Source organism: Plectropomus leopardus, chromosome 9 (genome assembly GCF_026936395.1).
Source record: "Plectropomus leopardus strain MGB_pleo_1.0 chromosome 9, ASM2693639v1, whole genome shotgun sequence".
Lineage (NCBI taxonomy): Eukaryota > Metazoa > Chordata > Actinopteri > Perciformes > Serranidae > Plectropomus > Plectropomus leopardus.
In genome coordinates, this window is record NC_142184.1 from 15,101,464 (window position 1) to 15,119,334 (window position 17,871).

At 38.0% G+C, this 17,871-nt stretch overlaps 1 protein-coding gene across 3 annotated transcripts in view; it reads right to left on the reverse strand.

Moving 5' to 3' along the window:
• Positions 1 to 17,871, reverse strand: part of LOC121947349 (metabotropic glutamate receptor 7-like) — a 186,410-nt gene that overhangs the window by 33,628 nt on the left and 134,911 nt on the right. For all 3 annotated transcript variants that reach the window (XM_088082060.1, XM_088082059.1, XM_042492355.2), the window contains one exon: positions 16,930 to 17,865. In XM_088082060.1, coding sequence (XP_087938186.1) covers positions 16,930 to 17,865 — 936 coding nt within the window. The remainder of the gene's footprint in view (positions 1 to 16,929; positions 17,866 to 17,871) is intronic.

The window sequence follows — 17,871 nt, forward strand, 5'->3', positions numbered from 1 at the left end:
TGACCAAGAAGGCAAGGCTATAGTATGGCAAAAATGTCAAAATATGACCTGTCTCAAAAACAGCTGAAAACACTTCAAAACAACGTAAAATAGCGTGCCCAAACACCTCGTAGCACAGAATTTTGCAAAAACGGCCAAAAACACCATGATAATGCATGTTGAAAAAAATGACCAAGAAGGCAAGGCTATAGTATGGCAAAAATGTCAGAATTTGACAAGTCGCAAAAACAGCTGAAAATACTTCAGAACAACATGAAATAGCGTACAAAACACCTCATACCATAGAATGTTGTAAAAACGGCCAAAAACACCATAATAATACATGTTGAAAAAAATGACCAAGAAGGCAAGGCTATAGTATGGCAAAAATGTCAAAATATGACATGTCTCAAAAACAGCTGAAAACACTTCAAAACAGCGTAAAATAGCGTGCCCAAACACCTCATAGCACAGAATTTTACAAAAACGGCCAGAAACACCATAATAATGCATGTTGAAAAATGACCAAGAAGGCAAGGCTATAGTATGGCAAAATGTCAAAATATGACAAGTCGCAAAAACAGCTGAAAACACTTCAAAACAGCGTAAAATAGCGTGCCCAAACACCTCATAGCACAGAATTTTGCAAAAACGGCCAAAAACACCATAATAATGCATGTTGAAAAAATGACCAAGAAGGCAAGGCTATAGTATGGCAAAAATGTCAAAATATGACCTATCCCAAAAACAGCTGAAAATACTTCAAAACAGGGTAAAATAGCGTGCCAAAACACCTCATAGCATAGAATTGTGCAAAAAAACGGCCAAAAACACCATAATAACGCATGTTGAAAAAAATGACCAAGAAGGCAAGGCTATAGTATGGCAAAAATGTCAAAATATTGCATGTTTAAAAAACAGCTGAAAACACTTCAAAACAGCATTAAATAGCATGCCAAGACACACCATAGCAAAGAATGTTGCAAAAACGTCCAAAAACACCATAATAATGTATGTTGAAAAAAATGACCAAGAAGGCAAGGCTATAGTATGGCAAAAATGTCAAAATATGACATGTCCCAAAAACAGCTGAAAACACTTCAAAACAATGTAAAATAGCGTGCCCAAACACCTCATAGCATAGAATTGTGCAAAAACGGCCAAAAACACCATAATAATGCATGTTGACAAAATGACCGAAAAGGCAAGGCTATAGTATGGCAAAAATGTCAAAATATGATAATTCGCAAAAACAGCTGAAAATACTTCGAAACAGGGTAAAATAGCGTGCCAAAACACCTCATACCATAGAATGTTGTAAAAACGGCCAAAAACACCATAATAATGCATGTTGAAAAAATGACTGAAGAGGCAAGGCTATAGTATGGCAAAAATGTCAAAATATTACATGTCTCAAAAACATCTGAAAACACTTCAAAACAACGTAAAATAGCGTGCCCAAACACCTCATAGCACAGAATTTTGCAAAAACGGCCAAAAACACCATAATAATGCATGTTGAAAAAAATGACCAAGAAGGCAAGGCTATAGTATGGCAAAAATGTCAAAATATGACCTGTCTCAAAAACAGCTGAAAACACTTCAAAACAGGGTAAAATAGCGTGCCCAAACACCTCATAGCACAGAATTTTGCAGAAACGGCCAAAAACACCATAATAATGCATGTTGAAAAAATGACCAAGAAGGCAAGGCTATAGTATGGCAAAAATGTCAAAATGTGACAAGTCGCAAAAACAGCTGAAAATACTTCAAAACAGCATAAAATAGCGTGCCAAAACACCTCATAGCAAAGAACTGTGCAAAAACAGCCAAAAACACCATAATAATGCATGTTGAAAAAAATGACCAAGAAGGCAAGGCTATAGTATGGCAAAAATGTCAAAATATGACATGTTTAAAAAACAGCTGAAAACACTTCAAAACAGCATTAAATAGAATGCCAAGACACACCATAGCAAAGAATGTTGCAAAAACGTCCAAAAACACCATAATAATGCATGTTGAAAAAAATGACCAAGAAGGCAAGGCTATAGTATGGCAAAAATGTCAAAATATGACCTGTCTCAAAAACAGCTGAAAACACTTCAAAACAGGGTAAAATAGCGTGCCCAAACACCTCATAGCACAGAATTTTGCAGAAACGGCCAAAAACACCATAATAATGCATGTTGAAAAAATGACCAAGAAGGCAAGGCTATAGTATGGCAAAAATGTCAAAATGTGACAAGTCGCAAAAACAGCTGAAAATACTTCAAAACAGCATAAAATAGCGTGCCAAAACACCTCATAGCAAAGAACTGTGCAAAAACAGCCAAAAACACCATAATAATGCATGTTGAAAAAATGACCAAGAAGGCAAGGCTATAGTATGGCAAAAATGTCAAAATATGACATGTTTAAAAAACAGCTGAAAACACTTCAAAACAGCATTAAATAGAATGCCAAGACACACCATAGCAAAGAATGTTGCAAAAACGTCCAAAAACACCATAATAATGCATGTTGAAAAAAATGACCAAGAAGGCAAGGCTATAGTATGGCAAAAATGTCAAAATATGACCTGTCTCAAAAACAGCTGAAAACACTTCAAAACAGCGTAAAATAGCGTGCCCAAACACCTCATAGCACAGAATTTTGCAGAAACGGCCAAAAACACCATAATAATGCATGTTGAAAAAAATGACCAAGAAGGCAAGGCTATAGTATGGCAAAAATGTCAAAATATGACCTGTCTCAAAAACAGCTGAAAACACTTCAAAACAACGTAAAATAGCGTGCCCAAACACCTCATAGCACAGAATTTTGCAAAAACGGCCAAAAACACCATGATAATGCATGTTGAAAAAAATGACCAAGAAGGCAAGGCTATAGTATGGCAAAAATGTCAAAATATGACATGTTTAAAAAACAGCTGAAAACACTTCAAAACAGCATTAAATAGAATGCCAAGACACACCATAGCAAAGAATGTTGCAAAACGTCCAAACACACCATAATAATGCATGTTGAAAAAATGACCAAGAAGGCAAGGCTATAGTATGGCAAAAATGTCAAAATATGACCTGTCTCAAAAACAGCTGAAAACACTTCAAAACAGTGTAAAATAGCGTGCCCAAACACCTCATAGCACAGAATTTTGCAGAAACGGCCAAAAACACCATAATAATGCATGTTGAAAAAATGACCAAGAAGGCAAGGCTATAGTATGGCAAAAATGTCAAAATGTGACAAGTCGCAAAAACAGCTGAAAATACTTCAAAACAGCATAAAATAGCGTGCCAAAACACCTCATAGCAAAGAACTGTGCAAAAACAGCCAAAAACACCATAATAATGCATGTTGAAAAAAATGACCAAGAAGGCAAGGCTATAGTATGGCAAAAATGTCAAAATATGACATGTCCCAAAAACAGCTGAAAACACTTCAAAACAGCATTAAATAGAATGCCAAGACACACCATAGCAAAGAATGTTGCAAAAACGTCCAAAAACACCATAATAATGCATGTTGAAAAAAATGACCAAGAAGGCAAGGCTATAGTATGGCAAAAATGTCAAAATATGACCTGTCTCAAAAACAGCTGAAAACACTTCAAAACAGCGTAAAATAGCGTGCCCAAACACCTACTAGCACAGAATTTTGAAGAAAAGGCCCAAAACACCATAATAATGCATGTTGAAAAAAATGACCAAGAAGGCAAGGCTATAGTATGGCAAAAATGTCAAAATATGACCTGTCTCAAAAACAGCTGAAAACACTTCAAAACAACGTAAAATAGCGTGCCCAAACGCCTCATAGCACAGAATTTTGCAAAAACGGCCAAAAACACCATGATAATGCATGTTGAAAAAAATGACCAAGAAGGCAAGGCTATAGTATGGCAAAAATGTCAGAATTTGACAAGTCGCAAAAACAGCTGAAAATACTTCAGAACAACATGAAATAGCGTGCCAAAACACCTAATACCATAGAATGTTGTAAAAACGGCCAAAAACACCATAATAATACATGTTGAAAAAAATGACCAAGAAGGCAAGGCTATAGTATGGCAAAAATGTCAAAATATGACATGTCTCAAAAACAGCTGAAAACACTTCAAAACAGCGTAAAATAGCGTGCCCAAACACCTCATAGCACAGAATTTTACAAAAACGGCCAGAAACACCATAATAATGCATGTTGAAAAAAATGACCAAGAAGGCAAGGCTATAGTATGGCAAAAATGTCAAAATATGACAAGTCGCAAAAACAGCTGAAAATACTTCAAAACAGCGTAAAATAGCGTGCCCAAACACCTCATAGCACAGAATTTTGCAAAAACGGCCAAAAACACCATAATAATGCATGTTGAAAAAATGACCAAGAAGGCAAGGCTATAGTATGGCAAAAATGTCAAAATATGACCTATCCCAAAAACAGCTGAAAATACTTCAAAACAGGGTAAAATAGCGTGCCAAAACACCTCATAGCATAGAATTGTGCAAAAAAACGGCCAAAAACACCATAATAACGCATGTTGAAAAAAATGACCAAGAAGGCAAGGCTATAGTATGGCAAAAATGTCAAAATATTGCATGTTTAAAAAACAGCTGAAAACACTTCAAAACAGCATTAAATAGCATGCCAAAACACACCATAGCAAAGAATGTTGCAAAACGTCCAAAAACACCATAATAATGTATGTTGAAAAATGACCAAGAAGGCAAGGCTATAGTATGGCAAAAATGTCAAAATATGACATGTCCCAAAAACAGCTGAAAACACTTCAAAACAATGTAAAATAGCGTGCCCAAACACCTCATAGCATAGAATTGTGCAAAAACGGCCAAAAACACCATAATAATGCATGTTGACAAAATGACCGAAAAGGCAAGGCTATAGTATGGCAAAAATGTCAAAATATGATAATTCGCAAAAACAGCTGAAAATACTTCGAAACAGGGTAAAATAGCGTGCCAAAACACCTCATACCATAGAATGTTGTAAAAACGGCCAAAAACACCATAATAATGCATGTTGAAAAAATGACTGAAGAGGCAAGGCTATAGTATGGCAAAAATGTCAAAATATTACATGTCTCAAAAACATCTGAAAACACTTCAAAACAACGTAAAATAGCGTGCCCAAACACCTCATAGCACAGAATTTTGCAAAAACGGCCAAAAACACCATAATAATGCATGTTGAAAAAAATGACCAAGAAGGCAAGGCTATAGTATGGCAAAATGTCAAAATATGACCTGTCTCAAAAACAGCTGAAAACACTTCAAAACAGGGTAAAATAGCGTGCCCAAACACCTCATAGCACAGAATTTTGCAGAAACGCCAAAAACACCATAATAATGCATGTTGAAAAAATGACCAAGAAGGCAAGGCTATAGTATGGCAAAATGTCAAAATGTGACAAGTCCCAAAACAGCTGAAAATACTTCAAAACAGCATAAAATAGCGTACAAAACACCTCATAGCAAAGAACTGTGCAAAAACAGCCAAAAACACCATAATAATGCATGTTGAAAAAATGACCAAGAAGGCAAGGCTATAGTATGGCAAAAATGTCAAAATATGACATGTTTAAAAAACAGCTGAAAACACTTCAAAACAGCATTAAATAGAATGCCAAGACACACCATAGCAAAGAATGTTGCAAAACGTCCAAAAACACCATAATAATGCATGTTGAAAAATGACCAAGAAGGCAAGGCTATAGTATGGCAAAATGTCAAAATATGACCTGTCTCAAAAACAGCTGAAATCACTTCAAAACAGCGTAAAATAGCGTGCCCAAACACCTCATAGCACAGAATTTTGCAGAAACGGCCAAAAACACCATAATAATGCATGTTGAAAAATGACCAAGAAGGCAAGGCTATAGTATGGCAAAATGTCAAAATGTGACAAGTCATAAAAACAGCTGAAAATACTTCAAAACAGCATAAAATAGCGTGCCAAAACACCTCATAGCAAAGAACTGTGCAAAAACAGCCAAAAACACCATAATAATGCATGTCGAAAAAATGACTGAAAAGGCAAGGCAAGGCTAGTATGGCAAAAATGTCAAAATAATACATGTTTAAAAAACAGCTGAAAACATTTCAAAACAGCATTAAATAGAATGCCAAGACACACCATAGCAAAGAATGTTGCAAAAACGTCCAAAAACACCATAATAATGCATGTTGAAAAAAATGACCAAGAAGGCAAGGCTATAGTATGGCAAAAATGTCAAAATATGACCTGTCTCAAAAACAGCTGAAAACACTTCAAAACAGCGTAAAATAGCGTGCCCAAACACCTCATAGCACAGAATTTTGCAGAAACGGCCAAAAACACCATAATAATGCATGTTGAAAAAATGACCAAGGAGGAAAGGCTATAGTATGGCAAAATGTCAAAATGTGACAAGTCTCAAAAACAGCTGAAAATACTTCAAAACAGCATAAAATAGCGTGCCCAAACACCTCATAGCAAAGAACTGTGCAAAAACGGCCAAAAACACCATAATAATGCATGTTGAAAAAAATGACCAAGAAGGCAAGGCTATAGTATGGCAAAAATGTCAAAATATGACATGTTTAAAAAACAGCTGAAAACACTTCAAAACAGCATTAAATAGAATGCCAAGACACACCATAGCAAAGAATGTTGCAAAAACGTCCAAAAACACCATAATAATGCATGTTGAAAAAAATGACCAAGAAGGCAAGGCTATAGTATGGCAAAATGTCAAAATATGACCTGTCTCAAAAACAGCTGAAAACACTTCAAAACAGCGTAAAATAAGCGTGCCCAAACACCTCATAGCACAGAATTTTGCAGAAACGGCCAAAAACACCATAATAATGCATGTTGAAAAAAATGACCAAGAAGGCAAGGCTATAGTATGGCAAAAATGTCAAAATATGACCTGTCTCAAAAACAGCTGAAAACACTTCAAAACAACGTAAAATAGCGTGCCCAAACGCCTCATAGCACAGAATTTTGCAAAAACGGCCAAAAACACCATGATAATGCATGTTGAAAAAAATGACCAAGAAGGCAAGGCTATAGTATGGCAAAAATGTCAAAATATGACATGTTTAAAAAACAGCTGAAAACACTTCAAAACAGCATTAAATAGAATGCCAAGACACACCATAGCAAAGAATGTTGCAAAAACGTCCAAAAACACCATAATAATGCATGTTGAAAAAAATGACCAAGAAGGCAAGGCTATAGTATGGCAAAAATGTCAAAATATGACCTGTCTCAAAAACAGCTGAAAACACTTCAAAACAGCGTAAAATAGCGTGCCCAAACACCTCATAGCACAGAATTTTGCAGAAACGGCCAAAAACACCATAATAATGCATGTTGAAAAAATGACCAAGAAGGCAAGGCTATAGTATGGCAAAAATGTCAACATGTGACAAGTCGCAAAAACAGCTGAAAATACTTCAAAACAGCATAAAATAGAATGCCAAGACACACCATAGCAAAGAATGTTGCAAAAACGTCCAAAAACACCATAATAATGCATGTTGAAAAAAATGACGAAGAAGGCAAGGCTATAGTATGGCAAAAATGTCAAAATATGACCTGTCTCAAAAACAGCTGAAAACACTTCAAAACAGCGTAAAATAGCGTGCCCAAACACCTCATAGCACAGAATTTTGCAGAAACGGCCAAAAACACCATAATAATGCATGTTGAAAAAAATGACCAAGAAGGCAAGGCTATAGTATGGCAAAAATGTCAAAATATGACAAGTCGCAAAAACAGCTGAAAATACTTCAAAACAACGTAAAATAGCGTGCCCAAACACCTCATAGCACAGAATTTTACAAAAACAGCCAGAAACACCATAATAATGCATGTTGAAAAAAATGACCAAGAAGGCAAGGCTATAGTATGGCAAAAATGTCAAAATATGACATGTTTAAAAAACAGCTGAAAACACTTCAAAACAGCATTAAATAGAATGCCAAGACACACCATAGCAAAGAATGTTGCAAAAACGTCCAAAAACACCATAATAATGCAGGTTGACAAAATGACCAAGAAGGCAAGGCTATAGTATGGCAAAAATGTCAAAATATGACCTGTCTCAAAAACAGCTGAAAACACTTCAAAACAGCGTAAAATAGCGTGCCCAAACACCTCATAGCACAGAATTTTGCAGAAACGGCCAAAAACACCATAATAATGCATGTTGAAAAAATGACCAAGAAGGCAAGGCTATAGTATGGCAAAAATGTCAACATGTGACAAGTCGCAAAAACAGCTGAAAATACTTCAAAACAGCATAAAATAGAATGCCAAGACACACCATAGCAAAGAATGTTGCAAAAACGTCCAAAAACACCATAATAATGCATGTTGAAAAAAATGACGAAGAAGGCAAGGCTATAGTATGGCAAAAATGTCAAAATATGACCTGTCTCAAAAACAGCTGAAAACACTTCAAAACAGCGTAAAATAGCGTGCCCAAACACCTCATAGCACAGAATTTTGCAAAAACGGCCAAAAACACCATAATAATGCATGTTGAAAAAAATGACCAAGAAGGCAAGGCTATAGTATGGCAAAAATGTCAAAATATGACAAGTCGCAAAAACAGCTGAAAATACTTCAAAACAACGTAAAATAGCGTGCCCAAACACCTCATAGCACAGAATTTCACAAAAACAGCCAGAAACACCATAATAATGCATGTTGAAAAAAATGACCAAGAAGGCAAGGCTATAGTATGGCAAAAATGTCCAAATATGACAAGTCGCAAAAACAGCTGAAAATACTTCAAAACAGCGTAAAATAACGTGCCAAAACACCTCATAGCAAAGAACTGTGCAAAAACGGCCAAAAACACCATAATAATGCATGTTGAAAAAAATGACCAAGAAGGCAAGGCTATAGTATGGCAAAAATGTCAAAATATGACAAGTCGTAAAAACAGCTGAAAACACTTCAAAACAGCATTAAATAGCATGCCAAGACACACCATAGCAAAAAATGTTGCAAAAACGTCCAAAAACACCATTATAATGTATGTTGAAAAAAATGACCAAGAAGGCAAGGCTATAGTATGGCAAAAATGTCAAAATATGACATGTCCCAAAAACAGTTGAAAACACTTCAAAACAACGTAAAATAGCGTGCCCAAACACCTCATAGCATAGAATTTTGCAAAAACGGCCAAAAACACCATAATAATGCATGTTGACAAAATGACCGAAAAGGCAAGGCTATAGTATGGCAAAAATGTCCAAATATGATAATTCGCAAAAACAGCTGAAAACACTTCAAAACAACGTAAAATAGCGTGCCCAAACACCTCATAGCACAGAATTTTGCAAAAACGGCCAAAAACACCATAATAATGCATGTTGAAAAAATGACCAAGAAGGCAAGGCTATAGTATGGCAAAAATGTCAAAATATGACCTGTCCCAAAAACAGCTGAAAATACTTCAAAACAGGGTAAAATAGCGTGCCAAAACACCTCATAGCATAGAATTGTGCAAAAAAACGGCCAAAAACACCATAATAACGCATGTTGAAAAAAATGACCAAAAAGGCAAGGCTATAGTATGGCAAAAATGTCAAAATATGATAATTCGCAAAAACAGCTGAAAATACTTCGAAACAGGGTAAAATAGCGTGCCAAAACACCTCATACCATAGAATGTTGTAAAAACGGCCAAAAACACCATAATAATGCATGTTGAAAAAATGACTGAAAAGGCAAGGCTATAGTATGGCAAAAATGTCAAAATATTACATGTCTCAAAAACATCTGAAAACACTTCAAAAGAACGTAAAATAGCGTGCCCAAACACCTCATAGCACAGAATTTTGCAAAAACGGCCAAAAACACCATATTAATGCATGTTGAAAAAAATGACCAAGAAGGCAAGGCTATAGTATGGCAAAAATGTCAAAATATGACAAGTCGCAAAAACAGCTGAAAATACTTCAAAACAACGTAAAATAGCATGCCTAAACACCTCATAGCACAGAATTTTACAAAAACAGCCAAAAACACCATAATAATGCATGTTGAAAAAAATGACCAAGAAGGCAAGGCTATAGTATGGCAAAAATGTCAAAATATGACAAGTCGCAAAAACAGCTGAAAATACTTCAAAACAGCGTAAAATAGCGTGCCCAAACACCTCATAGCACAGAATTTTGCAAAAACGGCCAAAAACACCATAATAATGCATGTTGAAAAAAATGACCAAGAAGGCAAGGCTATATAGTATGGCAAAAATGTCAAAATATGACCTGTCCCAAAAACAGCTGAAAATACTTAAAAACAGGGTAAAATAGCGTGCCAAAACACCTCATAGCATAGAATTGTGCAAAAAAACGGCCAAAAACACCATAATAACGCATGTTGAAAAAAATGACCAAGAAGGCAAGGCTATAGTATGGCAAAAATGTCAAAATATGACAAGTCGTAAAAACAGCTGAAAACACTTCAAAACAGCATTAAATGGCATGCCAAGACACACCATAGCAAAAAATGTTGCAAAAACGTCCAAAAACACCATTATAATGTATGTTGAAAAAAATGACCAAGAAGGCAAGGCTATAGTATGGCAAAAATGTCAAAATATGACATGTCCCAAAAACAGTTGAAAACACTTCAAAACAACGTAAAATAGCGTGCCCAAACACCTCATAGCATAGAATCTTGCAAAAACGTCCAAAAACACCATAATAATGCATGTTGACAAAATGACCGAAAAGGCAAGGCTAGAGTATGGCAAAAATGTCCAAATATGATAATTCGCAAAAACAGCTGAAAACACTTCAAAACAACGTAAAATAGCGTGCCCAAACACCTCATAGCACAGAACTGTGCAAAATCGGCCAAAAACACCATAATAATGCATGTTGAAAAAATGACAGAAAAGGCAAGGCTATAGTATGGCAAAAATGTCAAAATATGACCTGTCCTAAAAACAGCTGAAAATACTTAAAAACAGGGTAAAATAGCGTGCCAAAACACCTCATAGCATAGAATTGTGCAAAAAAACGGCCAAAAACACCATAATAACGCATGCTGAAAAAAATGACCAAGAAGGCAAGGCTATAGTATGGCAAAAATGTCAAAATATTACATGTTTAAAAAACAGCTGAAAACACTTCAAAACAGCATTAAATAGCATGCCAAGACACACCATAGCAAAAAATGTTGCAAAAACGTCCAAAAACACCATAATAATGTATGTTGAAAAAAATGACCAAGAAGGCAAGGCTATAGTATGGCAAAAATGTCAAAATATGACAAGTCGCAAAAACAGCTGAAAATACTTCAAAACAACGTAAAATAGCGTGCCCAAACACCTCATAGCACAGAATTTTGCAAAAACAACCAAAAACATCATAATAATGCATGTTGAAAAAAATGACCAAGAAGGCAAGGCTATAGTATGGCAAAAATGTCAAAATATGACAAGTCGCAAAAACAGCTGAAAATACTTCAAAACAACGTAAAATAGCATGCCCAAACACCTCATAGCACAGGATTTTGCAAAAACGGCCAAAAACACCATAATAATGCATGTTGAAAAAAATGACCAAAATGGCAAGGCTATAGTATGGCAAAAATGTCAAAATATGACAAGTCGTAAAAACAGCTGAAAACACTTCAAAACAGCGTAAAATAGCGTGCCAAAACACCTCATAGCACAGAATTTTGCAAAAACGGCCAAAAACACCATAATAATGCATGTTGAAAAAATGACAGAAAAGGCAAGGCTATAGTATGGCAAAAATGTCAAAATATGACCTGTCCCAAAAACAGCTGAAAATACTTAAAAACAGGGTAAAATAGCGTGCCAAAACACCTCATAGCATAGAATTGTGCAAAAAAACGGCCAAAAACACCATAATAACGCATGTTGAAAAAAATGACCAAGAAGGCAAGGCTATAGTATGGCAAAAATGTCAAAATATGACATGTCCCAAAAACAGCTGAAAACACTTCAAAACAACGTAAAATAGCGTGCCCAAACACCTCATAGCATAGAATTGTGCAAAAACGGCCAAAAACACCATAATAATGCATGTTGACAAAATGACCGAAAAGGCAAGGCTATAGTATGGCAAAAATGTCAAAATATGATAATTCGCAAAAACAGCTGAAAATACTTCAAAACAGGGTAAAATAGCGTGCCAAAACACCTCATACCATAGAATGTTGTAAAAACGGCCAAAAACACCATAATAATGCATGTTGAAAAAATGACCAAGAAGGCAAGGCTATAGTATGGCAAAAATGTCAAAATATTACATGTCTCAAAAACAGCTGAAAACACTTCAAAACAGCGTAAAATAGCGTGCCCAAACACCTCATAGCACAGAATTTTGCAGAAACGGCCAAAAACACCATAATAATACATGTTGAAAAAATGACCAAGAAGGCAAGGCTATAGTATGGCAAAAATGTCAAAATATGACAAGTCACAAAAACAGCTGAAAATACTTCAAAACAGCGTAAAATAGCGTGCCAAAACACGCCATAGCAAAGAATGCAGCAGAAATGGCCAAAACCACCACAATAACGCATGTTGAAAAAATGACAGAAAAGGCAAGGCTACACTATGGCAAAAATGTCAAAATATGACACGCCCCAAAAATAGCTGAAAAAACCTCAAAACAGCTTAAAAAAGTGTACAAAGACAGGCCATAGCAAAGAATTGTGCAAAAACGGCCAAAAATAACACAATAATGCATGTTGAAAAAAATGACAAAGAAGGCAAGGCTATAGAATGGCAAAAATGTCAAAATATGACACGTCCAAAAAACAGCTGAAAACACTTGAAAAAAGCATGACATAGCGTGCCAAGACACACCATAGCATAGAATGTTGCAAAAACAGCCAAAAACACCATAATATTGCATGTTGAAAAAATGACCAAGAAGGTAAGGCAAAAGTATGGCAAAAAATGTCAAAATATGACATGTCCCATAAACAGCTGAAAACACCTCAAAACAGCATTAAAAGGCATTCCAAGACACGCCATAGCATAGAATGTTGCACAAACGGCTTGATAAATAAATATCGGCTTAGGTAATAAAAGTTCAGCATCCATTTTCAGAATCAAACTTGTAACATCTCTTTTCCATTACCCTTGACCAGTTTTAGTTTTTTGCCTGCAGTCTGTGTGATCTGCTCGTGGTTTCAAGTATAAAACAACAGATTTGCAGGAGAACTTTACACTTATTTTCAAAGGACTTCCCATCTCTGCAATAAGTGTCAAGTCCACTTCCGTCAATGCAGTTGTTTTCGAGACAGGGATGCAAGGATTATGAATTGCAATTTTACCTGCTGAAAGCTGGAATGAGAACGTTTTTGCCAAGCACAGTTAGTCATTGCTAATGGTACTTGACAGCACGGTCTATCCTCACAAAAGCTTGTGGATGAAGGAGACATCTTACACGAGCCTAAGTGGTTTCCAGACATATGTTGAGGTATGTTAGTTATCATGACATGAAGTTCTCCTTTAAGCGTGACTGCATCTTGTGGGTGTTTTACAAGAAAGTTTCCATCTTGATCTTTTACGCCTCAGAGAAAAGGTTTCATTATATCATCATATTACTCTTCTGAAGTGTAAGAAAGGTTGTTTCGTGGTCTAAGATGTTACTGAATAAGAGACTTATTGTGTTCGGTGACAGCATCTCTTAAATCTATTCGCTAGTTCCTTCATTCAAAATATTCGCAGTCATGCAGAAAATTGTTTTGGGACTTTTTAATCACTATTTAGCACATTTCATGTCGTCTGATTGTTCAAATCTCTGTTTGAGCAGTGACTTGCAGGCTGGAGTTTGTTTTAAGAGTCAGTTGATCTCAAGGCCGGAGAACAGACGAATCTGGATGCTGGTGACTCTCACAGTCATTACCTTGAGAGTGCTGACTAGCTGACTGAGCACATGCAGGTGCACAGGAGGCAGGGGGGATGATCTGTGATCTTTTGTTACCATTTTCGCATGGCTTCACCTAAACATGAGTTTGAATGGGCAAAAGGAAGGGGGAGGGGAGGGGGGAGTCACAGGTGTGGAAAATAAGGGCATCTAAATGGTGTTTAGTTAAAGAAACTCCAGTCAGTACACAATCACAACTTCTGCTACAATACAAAACTTTAAAACAACATAACAGCAAACAGCCATTCTAATATTTTGGGATTATGACTGGTTGTTGGCATCACATGAACCCAGTGTTTTCATAATTAATAAAAACAGCCAACCTGGGGTGAGAGATTTTATCATAATCTGTGTGGGTTTAGCCACATCTGCACACAACAGGGCAAGGTACTTATAAAATGAGAATATAGTCAGATGATCCACACTGGATTACATTTAGCCAACAGTTGATTCACATGCTCATCTACGCACATCATCAGTCTCATCTCTCACCAGTGACACCACTATTTGAAGCGTACTCAAAAAGGGATCTGAGATGTTGTGAGGAATGTGTGTTCACACGAAAAAACTTGAAGGCACAGTTCATCCCAAAATCAAAACTCCATATTTCTAACATCGATGCAAAGTGTAAACACTGATCCATATCTTCCTCTTTCAGATGTGCCTTTATTTTGAAATTATGTTTCACTGTCACACAATATCAGGCAGATGATGGCAAGCAGCCAAGAGAAAGATGATGAGGAGAACGCTATTTATTCGGGAGTAAATCATCAGTGTGGAAATATTTTGTTTTCGGAGACACTTGGGGTCGACAGACAGATCAGTTGCAATATGTAAACAAAAACCGAAACACGATGTACATGCCGAGCATCTCACTTCACTAATTTCCTGCAAATATTACATTAGCTGCTCTGTTTCAACAATGTTAGACTGAAAAACATGCATGCAGGCTGAATTCATCTGTGCTGTTCATACTTTTCAACATACATTTGAAAATACTAACAGCAGTCCACAGACCTTTGGGTTGTCTGTGTGATGTGAGCAGTTTTATGTAAGAACTATATTCCCTCTAGAAGGAAGGAAGCGTGCATGGACGAGAGGCTTGTGCTTGCGACCATAGCCTGTAAAAATAATGGACATAGGGGCTGAGATGTCATTCAAAGTCTTGCTCTACTTTATGTGTAACTTTGGGCCTTAATAAAATGGAAATGGGTGAGTTCTACAACAATTCATCCCCATACATTACAGGAATGATGAAATTAACTTTAGACAACCAAAACAGCATTTTACCAGGCTTTAACATGTTTATTTCTGCTGTAAAGTTGGACATTTTAACATGGGGGTGTATAGGGAATGAGTGGGTTCTGGAGGTTCTCAGTGGCCATTCAAAGAATTGTAATTTTCCAGCCTTGGAAGTTGCCGCTTACATATAACAGTGCGAAATGTAAACATTAATTGCTAGCGGTAGATGCACGCTTCTCTCTGCGCTGTGAGAGGATTGGCTGGTGTAGGTTGGTAGAAATTGCTCACAATAAGATCTGTGGATTATCTTGAGTAACCCGGGTAAGGATTTTTGGAAAGAGACATTGCTGAGTTTTTCAAATATATATTTTTTTGTTGCTCTAAGCACCACAAGCAGAGTGCCATCTTGTTCCATTATATTACACTCGGCTCTGACACTCGTCATCTCACACCAAAACACTAAGTACCAGTAAGAGGAAAAATATCAATTTTGGATTTTGGGGTGAACTGTGCCTTTAAGTGTAAGTAGGCAGAAATAATGGATGAGATAGCTCAACTTCACCTTAACTACTCTGCAGCTTCTGCAAAGGATGTTATCAAGACATGCAAAGGCACTTCTCACTTGCAGTGTCTGGGGAGTAAGCAGAAATGTGCCCATGAAGGCCATTACACCGGGCTGCTGTGGTGTGAACTGGAGGTGAGTGTAAGACAGGAGCTGGTGTGAAGAAAGAGTTAACTGCATAAAGGGGAAAGATAAACACATTACTGCCTCGCTAGTCGCCGAGAGTAACATAATGAACTCCTAATCGCTGCTGAGGGTGTAATTCATCTATGAAATCAGCAGCAAATTGAGATGAGGAAAATCAGTTTCTGATCCATCTCATGCGGTAGCTTAGCAGGAAGGATATTGAACGGCGTGCCTCTCAAAAGGTTAGGAGTAACACTTTCCTGTCAGCATCGATATTCTGTCAGTGGAAAACTTCCCCTTCGTTCCATCTCGTATACGCGGCCTGCCAGGCAGCACGCACGGCTCATGAGTCCGGCAGATGAATGCATCTGTATTCTGTCCAGTGCTGCCCAGATAAGCAATGACTAGCGCGTCAGGTCAAAATGTCACATTCTCAATCAACTCCAGTAGCACCCAGTGTCAAATGCTTTGTTGAGTAGAGCGCAGCTGTCAAAAGATGGAATGTGTTGAATCAAACTTCTATTTACCCCCCCCCATACACCATTTCTCCCTGCCTCTCTCCTTCTCCACCTCCTCATCCTCCTTTTCCTCCACCTCCTCAACCCGCTTGTCTCCCTCTCCGGAATAAGGCATAATAGTATATGTTGAGCCTGAGGCGTGAGAGCTAAGATAATGGCATCTGGAGCTGCCGGCACCCCCATCCGTATCACTCCTCGGGTGAATAAGGACTCTGGTGCTTAACATCAACTCCTCCTCAATTCCTCCTCCTTTTCATGTGTATTTCTGTCTTTGGTGGTCCTAGTGTGGGTTTCCATGCACATTGGAGCCATGCAAATGTGAAATTGAAAAAAAAAAAAAGAACGCATAACTTACACAGTCACAAAATATGTGTGTGTATGTGCGCTCCTTTTTTGTGCTGTTTGTGTTTTCATTTTGTACAAATATGCATGTGTGCATGTGTTTGGACAAGATAAAAACAGGGCCGAAGGAATGAAAGGGAAATTTGTGAGAGGAGGGAGAGAGACAGACAATGAAAAGGGTGGCGACAAAGAGAGAAAGGGAGAGAGAGAGAAAGAAATGACTCACCTTCTCTGCCGACTGGGCTGTGCCAAAGAAAATCGGGATGAAGGCCAGCCAGACTATGCAAGTGGTGTACATAGTGAAGCCAATGGGCTTGGCTTCGTTGAAGTCTTCTGGTACATCCCTTGTCTTGATGGCGTAGATGGTGCAGGTTACCATCAACAGGATGCTGTAGCCCAATGAGCAGATTATCTGCAGGTCTGTGATGTCACACTTCAGCACACCACGGGCCAGCATGGGGTTGATGGTTTTCTGCTCATCGTAGTCAACGATGGTGTTTGGAGGGTCCACGGCGAACCACACCAGCACGCCCAGCAGCTGTACACAGATCAGACTGGAAGTGATGGCGATCTGGGAGGTGGGGCTGATGAAGCGCGGGGCTGTGACCGTCTGTTTGCCCTGCTCAAAGATCCGATAGATACGGTTGGTCTTGGTGAGCAGCGCGGCGTAGCTGATGCACATGCCCAGGCCCAGGAAGATCCTCCTGAAGGCACACACAGCGACGTCAGGCTTGGCAATCATCAGGAAGGTGATGATGTAACATAGGAAGATGCCAGTTAGCAGCACGTAGCTCAGCTCTCGGCCTGACGCCCGCACGATGGGTGTGTCGTTGTAGCGTACAAAGGTAGCCATGACAAAGATGGTGGCAATAATACCAAGCATGGCCAGGAAGACGGGGATAATTGCCCAAGCTGAGTGCCACTCCAGCTTGACGATGGGGATGGGCTGGCAGGCGGTTCTGTTGGGATTGGGCCGCAGGTTGTAGGCACACAGTCTGCAGGAAGTCTCGTCGTACTGGTACTGGTAGCCATCACAGAGCTCACAGTGCCAGCAGCACGGCATGCCCTTTACCCTCTTCTTCCTCTCGCCAGTTTTACAGGGCAGACTGCACACAGAGATAGGCATCTCCTGCTCCCCATCTGGCCACTGAAGCTCCTCCAGCTGGTG